The 18,530-nt window shown below is 43.5% G+C and overlaps 1 protein-coding gene across 3 annotated transcripts in view; it reads left to right on the forward strand.

The window, feature by feature from the left end:
- PTPN3 (protein tyrosine phosphatase non-receptor type 3) overlaps positions 1-18,530 on the forward strand; it is a 122,713-nt gene that overhangs the window by 20,357 nt on the left and 83,826 nt on the right. For all 3 annotated transcript variants that reach the window (XM_030823533.1, XM_030823426.1, XM_030823467.1), the window contains exon 2: positions 14,209-14,363. Coding sequence is in view for 2 of the 3 variants with exons in the window: in XM_030823426.1 (XP_030679286.1) it covers positions 14,226-14,363 (138 nt within the window). In the remaining variant the exon portion in view is untranslated. The remainder of the gene's footprint in view (positions 1-14,208; positions 14,364-18,530) is intronic.

Genomic DNA, 18,530 nt, shown 5'->3' on the forward strand with positions numbered 1-18,530 from the left:
TTTCTGCCCTCCCGCTGCTGCTAATAATTAACCCAGGGACAGCTGCCTGTGAGGCTGGAAGGGCCTTTAGACATCATGTGACACACTCCAGTCCAGGCCTTTTGCAAAAGTGGGAGGAAGTCATTTACTACATTTCCTCAATTCTGAAAGGCGCGTTGGCCACACTTCAATGCTTCTGAAATCACCATGACCTTCACAGTCACAGGGTACTTTGGATGTACTGTTTCTTTAAAATGACTTTGCTGAAACACCTGTTACATCAGGTGTGTCATCTTAGAGCAGAGGGAATATGGTGATAAATACCCAGATCATTACTCAAGTTTCTAATGTTGCAGAGTTAATTAGGGGGCAAGAAGGTTTTCTGGGCCATTTCCCTTGTAAGAGGAAATTTACCAACATGAGAGCCTCGGGGAATGTTTATAAAGATTATCTCAAAAGGGTAAGAACATACCTTATTTAGTAAGTTACAGAGACAATAGTGATTAAGTGTGGGGCTCCGTTTACCACCTCCAGTGAATTCACCTCCCTCCCAGTCACGTGGATCAGTGGACTCAGAGTGGGTGGTGTGTGATGCCCCCACCTGAGCTTGGGATCATCACCCTGTTTGGAGTCTGCCTGTGTGACCTGTGCGTGGTTCTGAGTCAAGTCTCCCAATCTTGTAAAATGGTAACAGCAGTGCTACCTTCCAGGCCCAGTCAAAACCAATCAGTCAGGAGTGAGGGGTGTAAAAATACTTGGAAATCGCTGAAGCCCCGTAGCACAGGAAGCCCAGAAACAGGAAAGGGAATGGCCCACGGACTGAGAAACAAGACAGGTGGGAAGGGCAAGAACACATAGGCAGCATTCACAGAGCTGGTGTTGAGTGGCTGTGGCGGGCCAGGCTCTGTGCTGCGTTAAGAATGAAATCTCTGCTCCCTACAGTTACTTACAGAGGAGGAAACTGAGACAAAACATTAATTTGTTCAGGTTCGTGTCCACTTGGGAGTGGCAGAGCAGAGACTAGAACCCCGGTCTGGCTATTCCTTCAAACTTCCAGTGGACTCTGGTCTGGCAAGACCCCTCCTGTCCCAGAGTACTCCCAAGCAAAGATCTTCCTAGTCCAGTCACGGACCACTCTTGAAATCAGTGAGAGGGTTGTCTTTATCTCTGTATTCTCAGCTCACAGCACATGGAAGTCCTCAGTACAGATAAATGCATCAACAGCAGCAATGACATATATTATTTCCTTTTTTTCTTTACCTTTTATTTTTTAATAGCAATTATACATTCATTTACTTTTTACTGTTTTTTTAAGGTTTACAACTGATTTTGATAAACATATACATTTCATTCAGTTGTTCCTAAATGCTGTTCTCCTGATTTGCATTTTGGCATGCCTTTTAGAAGTCTTTTTTTAAGAGTTTCCTTTCATTAATTTGCTGACCCCACTTTATCAGGGTACAAAGCCCTGGAAATCTGAATAGGCTGCATAAAAATATTTTATGGTTTCTAGAGGCACACTGGCAACCAGCAGGGTTACCGAACTTAATATAACCTGAGATGGCCTCCTGGATTAAAACCTTACAGGCAGAGGATTTTAAAGCTGGAAAAAGCTTTAGAGGGCTCTAACCTGGGAAACCGAGCCAGAGAAAAGTGAGTTAGTGACTTCACGAGTCACCTGGATGATCAGAGACAAATAAGATGGTGCTTCGTGGGGGTAAGTGGAAAGTATTTTTCTCTGTTTCCTTGAGATAAAATTATGGCGAGGGACACTGGTGGTGAGGATTGGATTTCTCTGGCCGGACTGCCACTGGCTTCAGACTCCTTGGCGGGAACAAAGGCTGGCAGGATGGTCCGGTTGTGAGATTCCAGTTTCTTGGCTGGGATGCACTGTGATTAGCACATCTCAAACCTTTCAAAGTGACTTTAGCTGTTTTCTTTTCTGAAGGCTTCTGCTGCTTTTGGCTGTAAAGGGGTGGGGGCCAGAGCCTAAGATAGAAATATCGTGGACTGACACCCAAATGGGCGTGTCTGTGCCTGAGAGCAAATATTAGCACAGTATTTTTGTAAGGTTTATGCAACTTGATTCATGTCCCTGTGGAGTAAATGTATTCCATCCTGATTTCCAGTCTGTCTGGGGCCTAGTGGAACTACTCGGAGGGAAAATGAAATGAGATCAGTAGCTTAATTTTAGATAGAAACAGCTAAATGTAAAACATATTCCATTGTCTATTTTTTGAGCTTTACATATTTTTGCTTGGTATAGTCCCTCATCTCCTGTTTCACGGTTTGATGGGCCATTTCAGTTTTTTCCAAGAATGAGGTATTCATTTAGAATTATTTCTGATGAGAAAAAATACATGTAAGGAAATTCAGTTTTGAACAATACCACATTGAGGCTTACATGTACAGAAACTTAACCTTGGAATTGTTGAAACAGAAGTCCTGAAAGCCCATAGTTCATCTATCCCACTCTCTCCACTGTCAGTCTGCCCTCTGAGGCCTTCTCACCAAGGGTCTCATCCAGCTTCTCTGCTTGATTACCTCTAGTGATGAGGAGCTCCCTCTTTTACAGGGCACTTCCTTCCATATTTGTGCAGGTTTAACTGTTTAAAAGTTCCTTCTTCTATTGAAGAGAAATGTGTTTCTTTCATCTTCTACCCATTGAACCTTTGGGACCTAAAAAACTCAGTCTAATGATAGTAGCTAGGTGCAAGTTAATTTGCATACACATTAACTCCAGTGATTAAAACAACCTTAGGGAAATCCTTCCTCTTTTATAGATAGGGAAACTGAGTCTCAGAGAGGGTAAGCAGTCTCTCTCAAGTTAATCTCTCAGTAAGTGATTAAGCTGAGGTCCCCCCACAGCTGCCTGATTCTGATGCTGGTAACTTTCTCACAGCCTTACATTGTATCCTAATTCCTCTTCTGTGTGACAGCCCCTTGGATTTTTGAAGTACCTAATCTTATCCTCCCTGAGATTTCTCTGAGATTTCAGTTATTCCTTAGGAACGCCTGCTAAATCAGTTTCTGTGGAATTCCCATACCGTGCGTGCATTTTCCCCTCCCAACCTTTGCACATGGGGTTTGCAGTGTCTGGAATGCTGCAGCTTCTCCCTGGCCAATACCCGTTATCCTGCAAGACTCCCCATGAAATTTTTGTGAACCGGTCCCGACGCCCACCCCACCCTGGTGGATCCGGAGCCCTCCTTGTGTTCCTCCAGCACCCTGGACCTTCATCTCCCCTAGAACTTGATACTACCCACTCCCTGGCCTGGCGCAGAGTAAATGAATATGGAGAGAATAAATGATGCGGAACTCCTTTGCCAAAGTAGCAACCAAGGAGGCTAAAAGGAATTGTAAACGAGATTGACAAGCCCGTGAAATCCTAGTCAGATGCAGGTTGCTTGGAGGCTGTCGGGGGTACAGCTTGTCTGGGGTAAGTCCTGATGTCATTTTCCTCAGCATGACTTGGTTAAAACCCCCCCCATGGGGTGGCATTTGCCCTGTTTTTCTCCCAGGAGGCAGGTTTGCTGGCCCTTAAGTGTCTGGGTTCACCAAGGTGGCACACAGTGGGGAAAGGTTACCAGTCACCGTTCAGTGATTACCTGGGCAAAACCAAATCTCATGCCTTTGCAACCCACCCAGGACATCCACGTGGGTACCGAGAAGCAACCCAGGGAGAGTTGAGTCCTGTGGAATTTGGAGGTGTGCTGTTTGACACTGCATCATAATCAGATTTTCTAAAACTCTTTAAAAAAAAAAAACTTCTAACACAATCTAACTTAAAAAAACTCAGGAAGACGGCGTTGTGTAAGTCAGGAGAGAGTGGTCGCCTATGGAAGGGAGCGTCTGGAAGAGGACATGAGGGGCTCCTGCTGGGTTCCTGGGGAGCACTATATTTAGCATTTGTACTTTTTCTCTCTGTGATACTTCAAGAAAAAGGTTTTTCTTTAAATTGAATGGCTTCATTTAATATACTCAGCATGAGTTTTCTGCCGGCTTTGAGGCAAACTTTGTGTTTTAGTTACTAGCTTCTCATCACAACACTGAAAACCCAGCTCATGGCACTTAGGAGATTGGTTTCTCTTTATAGCAACATTACCTCTTTCCCGAAACTGCCTGCGGCTCCCGCAGCATTCTTTGTCTTGCCCTTCAGGGAGCTTAAAACTACTATTTCTTACCCTGCCAGGATCAAGTATAACTTTTTTATTTTGTTAGTTTTGCAAGTGTCATGGTGTGGAACCTATAAATAAAACCTATAAATAAACCCCAACTCCATAATAAGAAAACTATTTGACATTTTGAAGTTGTATGAAAAGGCCAGTAATTACAGATCTCAGTTTGAATACAACGGGTCCTACAAATGACTCCACCCGGGCTTCCCAGGGGCTTCAGTCAGAGAGCCACTCCCCGAACAAATTACAGGATCTGTGGAACAAATGATTTGATCCCAAAATTGTACTTTTGGAGTATCAGGATTGACAACTGCAAGATGATTCGACAGAGTATTGTGCTGTATTATTAAAGTGACCTGTGTGAGTGTGTCTCCCTTGTGCTAGAGAAAAATCTGAAGACTCGAGTATTAAATATGTTCATAAATAATTTTTTAATAAAAGGTATTAACACTTTCAGAAATACCCAAATTTTTTAAAAGTTTTGTTCACCAGCACTGGCATTGTCAACTGTGTTATTCATTAGCAGGCTTTATGCTTTAAAAATGTTATTTAAAAATTTATGTTTTGGTATATAGGTTCAGGATAAATTTGTTTCTTGGCTTTAACGTTGAATTAGCCATATGAAATATGCCTCCCTGAATAAGGACATTTGTTTTTCTAGTTTAGCAAGTATTCAGTCACGATTATGTTTACATTAAAACCTAATTTAAAAAATAAGTTAGTGTATTTATCTTTGTATTGTTATGTAGTATTGTACTTTGGAAAATTTAAAAGCCAAGAAAGCAGGCTAAAAATGGCAGAAGGTAGTGTTGATCAATTTATGAAATTACAGAGTTATGAGGAAAAAGATTAAATTCCAGGTACCAGTTGTACAGTAATTTTGTTATCAACTGTACTTATTTTAAAACAAAGGGAAATGTATAGGAAAATGTTTTCTAAGATATTTGGGCATTTCACAAATAAAAACTGAAATGACTAATTTTTAATTAGTTGGGCTGAATTTCATTAAGAACATTCGCAAAAAAATAAAAATGATGGTGAAAACAGAGAAAATACTAAATAACATTTTTAAAAAGAACATTTTCAAAGCCTAATAAATAGCACAAAATGTGTGCATCTTGTTTTCTTTCACTGCTGCTGCTTTAAGAAAATGCTGGTTGACTCAACGGGTTTCTGAGGAAGGGTGTGTGCATTGTGTGGCCTTTAATAATTTGGACAAATTGTTAAGAATTGGTGTTGGTGAATGATGTGGACTCATTTGAGTGAACAAGCCAAGACATCTGGTTATGTAATATCAAGTGATACAGTCCTTTTTGAATGATGGCAGTTTTCCTGTTGCTTTCTTCTCTATTTAGACAACAGTACTAATCCCAGCACTGACATATAGACTGGAAAATCTGTTACTTCATCAACAATGATTTAGGAAGCACTTCTCCCAGACTGAGTGATGGGACAGCTGCCAAGCTATGGAAACTCTATTTAGCTCTGGAAAGTGACTTGTAATATAGACAGTAAAACTGACATAAGGATGCCCACCTAACCAAGACCCTGGCTATAAGCATAGACTGGCAGAACCAAAAGGAACTCTGAAGATTGTCTGGTGGAAGATTTTCCACTGTGTGGCTCTCAGACCAGCTGCACCATTGTCATGAGGGTCAGGGGGTATTTATTTCAAATGCAACTTCAAGCTGGGTGTGTTGGTATACATTTGTAGTCCCAGCTTGTTAGGAGGCCTGAGGCAGGAGGATTGCTTGAGCCCAGGAGTTTGAGGCCAGCCTGGGCAACATAATGAGACCCTGTCTCTTTAAAAAAAAAAAAAAAAAAAAAAGTGACTTCCATATGACAAGTAAAACAAGGCATGATCCTGATTTGGATTGTGGATCAGGGGAGATAAATAAAGGACATCTTTGGAAAAATTTGCAGAATTTTAGTATGGACTGGATATTAGATAAGTGCTTATCAAGTTAAGTTTGTCCAGTGCGATAATTGTACTGTGGTTATGAAATGCCCTTGTTTGGGGGAGATACATGCTAAAATATTTCGAGATAAAGGGGAATGATCTCTACAGCAAGTGGTTCAGAGAAAAGCATGGCGTGTCTGTGTGTGTGTATACAGATGAGAGACATGGGAAATAAAGTGTATGTGGGCTGGGCACGATGGCTCATGCCTGTAATCCCAGCACTTTGGGAGGCCAAGGCAGGCAAATCACCTGAGGTCAGGAGTTCAAGACCAGCCTAGGCCAACATGGTGAAACACTGTCTCTACTAAAAATACAAAAATTAGCTGGGCATGGTGTCACATGCCTGTAGCCCCAGCTACCGGGGAGGCTGAGGCACAAGAATTGCTTGAACCCAGGAGACGGAGGTTGCAGTGAGCTGAGATTGTGCCACTGCACTCCAGCCTGGGCAAGAGTGAGACTCCAACTCAAAAAAAAAAAAAAAAAAAAAAAAAGATGCGTATGTACCAAAATGTTAATAATTGAATCCAGGGCAAAAGGGTTATACAGGAGTTTGTTTTTCTTGCAACTTTTCTGTAAGTCCAGAAAATTATTTTTTGTTTTACAATGCAGTTTCCTGGGCCCTTACTGAACCAAAATCTCAGTGGATGGTAACCAAGAATCTGCATTTTTATCAAGTCCCCAGATGATTCTTGTGTACGCTAGTTTTAAGTCACTGGTTAAAAAGAAAGTCTCATTTCAGTCACTATTTTTTTAGTATCTTGATCAGTGAGCAGACATTCTTAGTTTGAGCTCATCTTAGTGCTTAATAAATGATAAGTAAATCCTCACCCAAGTGTTTGTAATTTTTTTTTTTTTTTTGGACGAGGTCTCACTCTTTTGCCCAGGCTGCAGAGCAGTGGTGCGATCATAGCTCTCTGCAGCCTTGACCTCCTGGGCTCAAGCAATTCTCCCACCTCAGCCTCCCAAATACCTAGGACTACAGGCAGGTGCCACCACATGCAGCTAAATTTTTTTTTATATAGATATGATGGTCTCACTAGTAAATTTTTTCTTTAGAAGGGAGTACCCCACTTACTTCAGAGGAGTTTAAGGAACAGTTAGGCCTGGCTTTAAAACAGACTGGAATGAGAAGCTGTCCTCTTTGAGGTACCGACAGCAGTAGGAAAGCGTGGTTTATGTCTTCCTAAAGGCGTGAGCAATGCGAGTGATTGTTGCTTGTTGGGGCCATGGTTGGCCCCACAAAGAACTCGATACCACATAATGCAACCCAGCATCTGTGTGTCTACAGTGACGAGAGAACAACCCTGGTACTATATTAGCTGCTAAGTGAATGAAGCATGTGTCTGCAATACGTTAAATATTGGCATTTGACGAGAAGTGCACTTAATTTGATGAGTCATTGTCTAGGGTGGCTGATAGTACATGTACTTTTCCATGCTAGAAATGCCCTTCTCTAGATCAGTCATCTGTTGGAGCTCAGAAATAGCTAAAAGGAAAAAAAAAAAAAAGGAGAAGGAAGAAGGAGCTTTCCCGAGTTCATAGGGAAGAATTGGGGAAAGGGGATTGAGCTGCAGAGAAGGGCTTCTATACTGCAAAAAGGATTTTTGAAATAAGCTGAACTGTAAGCGATAAGCAAGAAAGAGCAGAGCTGTCCCTGTTTCCCTTGAAGAATGCCAGCGTAGGAGGTGGTATGTCTTCTTCTGATCGCCACTAGGTGGTGGCATTGGGCTAGGCCAGCTTGATGTAAGTTGATTCCGGTAGCAAGCCACCCATGATTCATTTATACAGGTTACTTACAAATTGGGTATTTATAAATCAAGACTGTTTTCTTATTCTCCTTTTTTTCAACTGAACTCATATTCTTCAATTAGAAACCTAAGTCCCTTACTTTAAAAAATAAGAATATGGAATACTTTGCCATTTATTTATTTGAGATAAGAGTCTCACTCTGTCGCTCAGGCTGGAGTGCAGTGGCACGATCTCGGCTCACTGCAATCTCTGCTTCCCGGGTTCAAGCGATTCTCAGCCTCCCAAGTAGCTGAGATTACAGGCGTGCCCCACCACACCCAGCTAATTTTTGTATTTTTAGTAGAAACGGGGTTTCACCATGTTGGCCAAGCTGGTCTCAAACTCCTGACCTCAGGTGATCTGCCCACCTGGGCTTCCCAAAGTGCTGGGATTACAGGCATGAGCCACTGCGCCGGCCTCTTTATTTAAAATTATAATAGTGGAGTTGGGTTTGCTCTGTCATTTGCATGTGTTCCTCTCCCTCCTTTCTGTCTATGGTTCATTGGCTTGCGAAAGAACAGTTTCCCAGATCCGATGTAGACAGACCCTTTGGAAATAAAGTGGCGGCATTACCTTTTCATTGTCTCAGGCTTCAGGGCAGCCAGGGAGAGGCCCTAGTAGCAGCCCTGTTACCCAACCCTGACTCCCAGGGCTCTGGTGTCTCATGGGCCCAGTGTGTGGCAATTTGTGCCAGCATGCTACTGCTTCTGGTTCCCCTGAGTTTGTAAAGCAGCTCAAAGATGTACCACGTATCTATCACCACTACCTTTTAACTCTAGCAATCTGTCTTTATTAAAGTGAGTACATAAAACTTTAAGAAATGGAACATTCATATATCTGTAAGTTGTTTGAAATCAGGCTTGGCGTACAAAATCTGGAATCTGTAGACAGCACCCAATGGCATTGGAAGCTTAACGTTAATAAAATGCCTTTCATTGAGTGCCTGGTGTGTGTCCCACATGTGCTAGGCACTTTCCATGTGCCACTCTAACTCTCATGGTCTTTATTGTGCCCCTACTGTTTGCAAAGTGAGGTGTTGCCTCTTTCTGTATTTTCCAAGTATAATCTTTGATTAAAAACTGTATTCACGGCCGGGCACGGTGGCTCACGCCTGTAATCCCAGCACTTTGGGAGGCCGAGGTGGGCAGATCATGAGGTCAGGAGATCGAGACCATCCTGGCTAACACAGTGAAACCCTGTCTCTACTAAAAATACAAAAAATTAGTCGGGCATGGTGGCAGGCGCCTGTAGTCCCAGCTGCTCAGGAGGCTGAGGCAGGAGAATGGCGTGAACCCGGGAGGAGGAGCTTGCAGTGAGCCAAGATCACGCCACTTGTACTCCAGCTTGGGGGACAGAGCAAGACTCAGTCTCAAACAAACAAACAAACAAAAAACCAAAACTGTATTCACAGTAGAGCTTCGTTTGCTATTGTTTAAAACATTCTAAAGCTATAATGGATTTTTAAACTCATGCAAAGAACAGGCTTGGCTTCCATATTATAAAATGCATCAGCAGCAGCTGTAATCATTTGTGGTCAGAGAGGCCAGCATGTTCCTGGTTGGGTTGTGGCTTTGTTTAGAATTAAGAGGCTTATAAAGGAAGCCATAGAAACCCTGAGTTCCCCAATTGCTGTAGTACAGGAAACAGGGCAGTTAGTCAGCATCCATTGTCCCGACCAGATTGTTTAAGATGTAATTTCAAGACAATCTGAGAATACCACATGGCTCAATTATTGGGTTATTCAACATCAGGCTCATTCTTACCACAGTTTGCTTTAGGAACCATTGTAGGAAGATTTCTGCAGGTTTCATAAAATACCTATTTATGACATTGTCATTAGGTTTCAAGCCCTTTATGTAATAATCAGAGATGGATGTGAGAAAGGGAAGTCTGTCTCTCCTGGGTTGCTGGTGGGCTTAATTTTGTCAGCTGGCTGTGTAACTGTGCTGGACAGCATCATTGCTAACCACGGTGAAATGAATAAGCCCCAGCGGCACCCACGCCAGCACGAGCTATGAGGAGCTGCTCAGGTGAAGTTTGGAAATCAATGTCCACCATTGGAGCATCAGCCCATGTGACTTTCATTTGGAGGCACCTGTTGCAAATCTTAGTTTTTTTTCTGCCTGGGGTCATTGTGTGACTATCTCTGCTTTAGCTGTTCCACAGAACAACTGCCCACCTCTTATCTCACACAGTGAATTCATCCACATAGTGCATGGCTTAGATTCTGCAGAGCCTGTATTCTAAGGCCATCCATCCAAAACACACCCTGAGGTTCCCTGGAAACCCACTCCTCTAGTCCTCGTCTCCCTGGCTGTTACTTTGAGGGCTTCCCAAAGGGAATGTGATCCTGTACCACACCTGAGGATGCTGAATCACCACTGGGGGTGTGGGGACAGGCAGTTTTTAAAAGCTCCTCAGGTGATTCTGATGTGTACCTCCCACTAAAACCAACTTGAAATGGTTCTATTGTGTCTTTTGAAAAAAAAAAAAGTAACCCACCTGAGATTCTTAGACAAGAACTAAAAAATAAAATTGACATTTTAAAGTCAATGTGGTTAAAGCATTATGGAACACATTTGTTGTCTTTTGATAACTTTTTGTATTACTCAGAAAATGCATCCCTGCTTCTGATGACATTTTCATTGGAAAGGGCAAGGTGGAGGTGGTGGGGTAGGTGGAATTTTATAAGCGACTGAGTAAGTTCCTTTGCACTGCTGGTCCCAGGAAGTTTTTTTTTTTATTAGTATTTCAGACTCCGTATCCTTATCTAAGGAAGAAGGGAGGTTTGCTTGGAGCTCCTTAAATATAATGATACGAGACCAAGTGCTTCTCTTCCCGGATGTACTTTCTGCACAGCTTTCATCGTTGTGGTTTCTCTTTCTGCACCTAACCGGTGCCCCCGTCATTCCCTGAAGCTTGTTTCTTAGCCCTCCAATCTGCTTTGGCCACATCCTTCTGAGAGCTGAGTCACTCACTACTCCTTGCTACTGACTCCCAAATCTTTTCTGTGGCCGCGCCCTGACATTAGGTGCTACTTTTCCAGTTACCCGTGACTTGTGTCTGCCAGAATGGACCCTGGCAGCAGCAGCTTGGTCATCACCTGGGAGACAAGATGCAGACTCTTGGGTCCTATCAAGACCTACTTGAATCAGAGTCTGCATTTTAACAAGATCCCCAAGCACTCTGTATGCACACTGCAGTGTGAGAAGCACTGGTCTATGGGACATCTGTCTCCCCTCCCCTCTGCATTCCTTCTTTCTTTTCTTGCTTTCTTTCATTTTTTAAGAGACAGAGTCTTGCTGTGTTGCCCAGGCTGGGCTGTAATTCCTGGGCTCAAACAGCCCTCCCACCTTGGTCTCCAGAGTAGCTGGGACTACAGGTGCACACTACCGTAGTTAGCTACATTCTACTTAGACCCTCCCCCATTTTTCTCCGTCAAATTTGTCTATCCTGTTGTATTGCTATACAGTATTGTTGTACTGCAGTACTGCTATATAGTCTGTTATATAGACTATAAATTTTAGCTTCATTTTCTATTTCATTCTTCCTTCCATTCATTCGGACATTTACTAACTCTACCAGACCTAGGTTTGGAGGTACAATGAGCAAAAGCAGACCTAGCCTTGTGGGGCTTGGCATCTAGTGGGAGAAGCAGATATTAAATACACATCATGAGTTCTTAGTGTGAAATGAAGGTAAGCACTAGTGAGTGAACTCTGTCACACCAATCTGTGATGGTTAGGGAGACCAGGGAAGGCTTCCCAGAGGAAGTGATGCTTGTGCTGAGCACTGACGATGAACTGGAGTTAATCAGATGAAGAGGAGCAGGAAGAGCTTTGCAAGCAGAAGGAATAGCATAGGCAGAGGCCCAGCTCATCAGAGAAAGTTTGTGGAGAAATAATAAAAAAAAAGTTAACTTACTCTCAGGCCCTTCATCTTTATTTGCTCTTCCACCCAACACTGTCAGATTTATGTCTTCACCATTCCCTGAGCCAATTTGATTTGTAGAATTACTCCACATATTCTTTTTTTTTTTTTTTTTTTTTTGTGTGTGTGTGAGACAGAGTTTTGTTCTTTTTGCCCAGGGAGTGCAATGGCGAGATCTCAGCTCACTGCAGCCTCCGCCTCCTGGGTTCAGGTGATTCTCCTGCCTCAGCCTCCAGAGTAGCTGGGATTACCGGCGCATGCCACCGTGCCTGGCTAATTTTGTATGTTTAGTAAAGATAAGATTTCACCATGTTGGCCAGGCTGGTCTCGAACTCCTGACCTCAGGTATCCGTCTGCTTCAGCCTTCCAAAGTGCTGGGATTACAGGCACATGCCACCATGCCTGGCTAATTTTGTATTTTTAGTACAGATGAGGTTTCATCATGTTGGCCAGCTGATCTCGAACTCCTGACCTCAGGTGACCCACCCGCTTCAGCCTCCCAAAGTGCTGGGATTACAGGCGTGAGCCACCGTGCCCGGCTGCTTCGTGTATTCTTTATAGAAGCCTAGATCCTCCCACCTACGTGATATAGTCATGTCCTCAGTTGCACACCTTTCCAGTCTTTTTGCCTACCTCTCCACCATTGAAATCACCAGTTAAACCAGTTTCTTTACTGTTCCCTAATATCATGGTCAGATTTCAAATGCCCTCTAATTCCCTCTTCATAAATATTATACTCTGTTTTTCAAAAAAGTAAACTTGTTATTAAAACATACATATGGAAAAGTACACAAATCATAAATGTAGAGCTTGGTAAATTTTTACAAAGTGAGTACACCAGTGTCATTAGCACCCACATCACGAAATAGAATATTAAAAGCATCCCAGAAAACCCATCTCTCCCTTCCCCTCACTACACACAAAGGTAACCATTATCCTTTCTTCTATCAGCATTGATTAGTTTTGCCTGTTTGTGAACTTTATATAAATGAAGTCATGCAGCAGATAATCTGTTGTGTCTCATGTCTTTTGCTCAACGTTAAAGCAATTGATTCACGTTTTGCATGTAATGGCAGTTCATTTCTTTCTTTTGCTGTATAGTAGTATATAGTTTATATACATTTTATACATTCCACATTTGATAGATGGGGTCTTTTCCAGTTTAAGACTCTTATGAAGATTACTTTTTGTTGTTGTTATAAATTATTATTCTATTAGATACATATTATGGTCCAAATCTTTGAATTGTCATGACTTTAAAAAAAATTTTTTTTAACTTACAGGTTCTGAGTACATGTGCAGGTTTGTTATATAGGTAAATTGAGTGTCTTGGAGATTTGGTGTACAGATTATTTTGTCAAATGCGTCATAAGCATAGTACCTGAAAGGTAGTTTTGCAATCCTCACCCTCCTCCCACACTTCACCCTCACGTAGGCCCTGGTAGCTATTGCTCCCTTCTTTGTGTCCATATGTTCTCAAAGTTTAGCTCCCACAAGATGCTGGTACATGTCTTTTAGTGAGTGAATATACATTTTTCTGCTGGGAATGTGCCCATCACTGAAATTGTTCTATCACAATAAATGCATATGTTGAGCTTTAGTAGATACTATTCAGCAGTTTTCCATCGTACAGTGGTTGCACTGAGTTATGCTTTCACCAGCAGCGTGTGAGAGTTCTGGTTGCTCCATGCCCTCCGTGGTTTTGCCAGTCTTGAATCGTAGGGGTTCTCTGGTGGGTGTGTAGTACTATTGCTTTGTGGGTTTAATTTGCATTTCTTTGACAGCTAATGTGGTTGAGTACCTGTTTTTGTTTTCTTCCTATTTTCTAAGGGGTTTTCTGCTACTTCCTCTCACTAGGTTAGCGGGAGCACTTCATGTATTCTTGACAGATGTATATATTGCAAGTATCTCCTCCCACTCTATCGGTTGCCTTTTTGCTGCCCTAAATGGTGTCTCTCAACGAATAGAGGTCCTTAATTTTAATAGCAGTTTATCAATGAGTCTTTTCATGTTTGAAATCATACCATGTTTAGTTCTGTAAAACCTGAGAGGTAGAACACAAATACATAAAATTGTGAAACATAAATAAAAATTTAAAAGCCTGGGAAATATAAATTAGAAGACTCAGACCAGGGAGGTAATAAGACATGCAAATAAGCCACGTAATTCCGTGAATGTATAATTTAGCAATACATTTTGCTTAGAGCATCTTAGAAGTCAAAACTCAATTGGAAACATGATCTGCTTTGTAGTTCTCATTATCTGTGAGTCCCTCAGACAGTATCGAGAGGATGGGATCTGACAGGTATCTGCACTCACAAGTAACTGGTGATTCACATATCAAAGCACTAACAGGTATATCTTATGTTACAGGTTATTCAGCGATAGTTATGACCTCCCGGTTACGTGCGTTGGGTGGAAGAATTAATAATATACGCACCTCGGAGTTACCCAAAGAGAAAACTCGATCAGAAGTCATCTGCAGCATCCACTTTTTAGATGGCGTGGTACAGACCTTTAAAGTTACTGTAAGTTCTCTACTTTTTTTTTTTTTTACTTTTCCTGAGTTAATGCTCCTAACAAATAGTTTTCATCTCTTGGCTCACAAAATGAAGAAAAAAAATTTTTTAATGAAAGCTTGAGATCTTAGATCTCGTATGTTGAGATTGTACTGGAAATACTTAAAAATGTTGCCCCCATTTCACCTCTGCCCTGAGGGTCTTCCCCCACCCTTCTGTGTGATGTGAACTGTTTGACGCTCAGATTTGGTGCTTCTGTGAAGTCCTCATCCACTTTCTGAAGGAGACTGGTTCGGGAAGTGGATGAGGTCTCCACAGAAGCACCAACATCTGGAGGCATCATGGTGCCCTATATATGCTTCATTAGAGCCCACGTCAGGTTGCATTTTTTCAAGTCGTGATTAGGGTATATGTTGCCCATGAAACTGAGCTCCTTGAAAACAGAAAAGAATTGAAAAGGTGTTGTTTCCCCTGTGCCTGGCACAAGGCTGGGCACACAGCAGGTGCTTGTTAAATGTGTGAGTGAGTGGGTTGTGAAACAATCAGCCTCACAGATGGCAGGGCTTGGGGAGGTCCTGGCTTATTCCACTTAAAGCCCGTGGCAGAGCCAGCACTAGAAACGAGGTCTCCAGTCTCCCAGGCCAGCCGCAGGAAGATATTGGGACCATGGCTGCCTATGGTGCCCACTCACCCCAGTCACCACTGGGCCTGTGGCCTTTGCCCGTCTCTTCCATCCTCTGGCCAGTCCTAAAGGGGTCAGTCCCAACCCTGAACTGGCTGCTAGGATCTGCCCCAACCTGTAAAGTTCAGTGTGCAAGGAAAGGCATCAGAAGAGAAGATGGGATGAGAGAACAAGTGAAGGAACAATAAAAGGCCACAAGAATGCAAAGGGTGACAAAAACTGATCCCTGGGTCTTCCGCACATCCCATACAAGTTTGCCCACTGCCGATCCCAGGTGATCATGGACCTTGATGCAGGCAGTAGGAGAAGGCAGTTTGCGTGGAGTTTTAGCACGGTGGGTGCTGTATCTCCTTTTCAGCAGGGATGGGGCAGTGGCCCCGTGCCTTGGCTGCAGACATCTCCCTGTCAGTGCAGAAGACTCGGGTGGACGACCAAGGTCATGGAAGTTTGGGCCCTTCACCTGGCAGAGAGTGGGAATGGGCAGTAGAGATGGATGTTTCCCAGCCTTCTGCCCCATTCTTCCACCCACTTCCACAAGCACCCAGGGCTCCAGCTATTCCCCAGTGTCAGGGCATCATTTTTTTTGTAGGTGGGAAACATTGTTGTAACAAGTGAAAACTCCAGCAAGGAAATTCAGTTGTCTAGTTAGGTGTCTCCAAAGTCTAATTAGGGTGGCTACAACATATACCTGTGACCTGTTTCTTCAGAAGCCAGTTTGGAGGAAAACATCTTCTCATTAGGACGGTCCAAAAGAATATTCTGTGATTCTGGAAATGTTCTGTGTCTGCACTAACCCATAGGGGAGTCCCTCCAGCCACATGTGGCAATTGAACATTTGAAATATACCTGAAGAACTAATTTTTTTTTCCTGAAACAAGATCTTTCTCTGCCACCCAGGCTGGAGTGCAGTGGTGTGATCCTGGCTCACTGCAGCCTCAACCTCCTGGGCTCAAGCAGTCCTCCCACTTCAGCCTCCCAAGCAGCTGGGACTACAGGCACACGCCACTGCGCCCATCTAATTTTTTATTTTTTGTAGAAACGAGGTCTCACTAACTTGTCCAGGCTGGTCTCAAATTCCTAAGCTCAGGTGATCCTCCCACTTCAGCCTCCTGAAGTGCTGGGATTGTAAAGCATGAGCTACCATGCCTGGCTTAAATTTTGTATTTTATCTTAATTTAAATGGAAGTAGTGTTTAGTAGTTCATAGTCCCCTCTTTGGATTGCTCAGCTTTGGTTAACATTTCTTAAAGTGCGTCAGAAGCTCCTACGATGTGTGTTAAAGATGTCAATCCCTTGTCCTGCCTGGGTATTTTGAAACTTGCTCTCTGTGGGGTGGGGCCTGAGAATCTGTATTGTAATTGCTCCCCGAGTTGTCTCGATGTGCCATGCAGTTAGAGAACCACTGATTTATGGGTCTGTTGGTAAGGTTGTAAATATTTCCCTTAAAAAGCAACTACTTTGGTTCTACAGAACCTTGTCTTGTATCTGATTTCCTTTTAACATAATCTTTCATAGAATTTTGTGATTACACAAGCTCCATGAAGGTCACAAATGTCTCTTCCAGATGCTGTACACCAATAGTTTAGTATGTGTCTGGCTTCTTTGTTAAAATGTGTGTTTGTCTGTCTTGGAGCTGTTCTTTAACCATTTATCCTCTTCCTGACAAAAACATTAATGTTTGTTAGTATGTAACTCGTGTATTCATTCAGCATATGTTTACTGAGCACTTACTATGGGCCAAGCTTTGTTCTGGGTACAAAAAATGGCAACAGTGCACAAAACAGAACAAAATCCCTGCCTTTTTGAAGCTAACATCCCAGTGGGGGAGATGGGCCATAAAAAAATACGTGCTGAGTCGGGCGGTATTAAGTACTTTGCAGAGAAACAAAGTAGAACAAGAGGGAGAGAGTGCCAGGGCAAGGTGAGGTTACCATTGTATAGACGTAACCAGAGATGTCCCCACTGATGAGATGAAAGAACCATGTGGTCGTCTGGAGGAAGCACATCCCTGGGAGAAGGAACAGCGGTGCAAAGGCCCTGAGGCTGGAGCCCACTTCCTTTGGTTGCAGAACACAGTGGAGTCTGGAGTGGAATGAGCAAGGGGGGAGGGTAGCAGAAGATAAGGGCAGAGAAATAACAGGGGTAAGGGGTGGGGGATCGCATGGAGCCTTGTAGATCATTCTGAGGGCATTGGCTTTTTTTCCTACATGAGGTGGAAAGCACTGGGGCTCTGTCCACAGTCGACGATAGGAGGGAAGGGGCTGAAAGACTGGTGTGGCAGTCCAGGGCAGAGATGATGACCACTGGACATCGTGGCTGTGTGGGGCTGACTAAGAGGAAACCAAGCCTAGAAGTACTTTGAAGGTGGAGTCAGTAGGGTTTGCTGATAGATGGGATTTGGAATGCGAAAGAACAGGAGGCGTCAAGGTGAATCCCAGATTTTTGGCCTGAGCAATGCAGCAAAATAGAGCTGCAGTTTATTGAGATGGGGAAGACTGTGGGAAGAGCAGGTCTGAGGGTAGAAGTAATTAGTTCTGCTGTGGGCATGTTGTGGTGGAGAGGCCTGTCATTCATCTATGTAGCAGTGTAGGAATGGTACGAGATAGAAGAAGTCAGGAGGTTAGGGGATGGGTCCAGGCTGGGGATACAGATGTGGATGTCACCAGGATAGAGATGGGATTTCAAGCGTGAAACTGGAGGAGATCCCCTGAGAAGCAAGTAGATGGAAACTGCAAACGGTGCTTAAGGGTAGGAGAGGTGAGGAGCAGGCACTAAAGGAGTCTGAGAAGGACCAGCCAGGGAGGCGGGAGGAGGCCAAGAGCGAATGTCTGAGAATCCCAGCAGGAGGAGGAGTGATCAGCTCTGTGAAAAGGGAAGAAAGCAAGCACCTACCCCGAGTGAGCATCATATCAAGCCTTAGAACAGGCTGGGTGCAGTGGTTAATGCCTGTAATCTCAGCACTTTGGGAGGCCAAAGCAGGAGGATCCCTTGAGCCCAGGAGTTTGGGGTTACAGTGAGCTATGATTGTACCACTGCACTCCAGCGGGGGCAGTGGAGCAAGATCCTATCTCTAAAAAAATAAAAATAAAAGTCTTAGAGCCTGGCAAACAGTGAGCACCCAGAAATTCTTAGTTATGAACATCCTTGTTCTTATCACGTGGCTGCCACCCCAAGCTTCCAGCAGCCTGGTTCAAAGCTGAGTCCCATGGAACTTGAGAAGTTGGAGGGCATGGTTGCAACTTGGAATATCCCTCGCTTTGTGTCTTTCTATGTGTAGGAATTGTTTGCACAGTCTCATTCAGACTCTTTAGCCCAGCCCACCTTGTGACCAGGAGCAGGTGTCAGGGACGCTGACTTGGATATCAGTCGTTCTTGTCTCAGCCCGGGGAGCGAGCCCTGGTGGTGACCTGGTGCAGCGAAGATGACCTCTTGTGGGCAGAGGCCAGGCCAGGAGGCCTTTTCTTATTATAAATGTGTTTTTTTATTACATTTCAA

This window comes from Nomascus leucogenys, chromosome 1a (assembly GCF_006542625.1).
Source record: "Nomascus leucogenys isolate Asia chromosome 1a, Asia_NLE_v1, whole genome shotgun sequence".
Lineage (NCBI taxonomy): Eukaryota > Metazoa > Chordata > Mammalia > Primates > Hylobatidae > Nomascus > Nomascus leucogenys.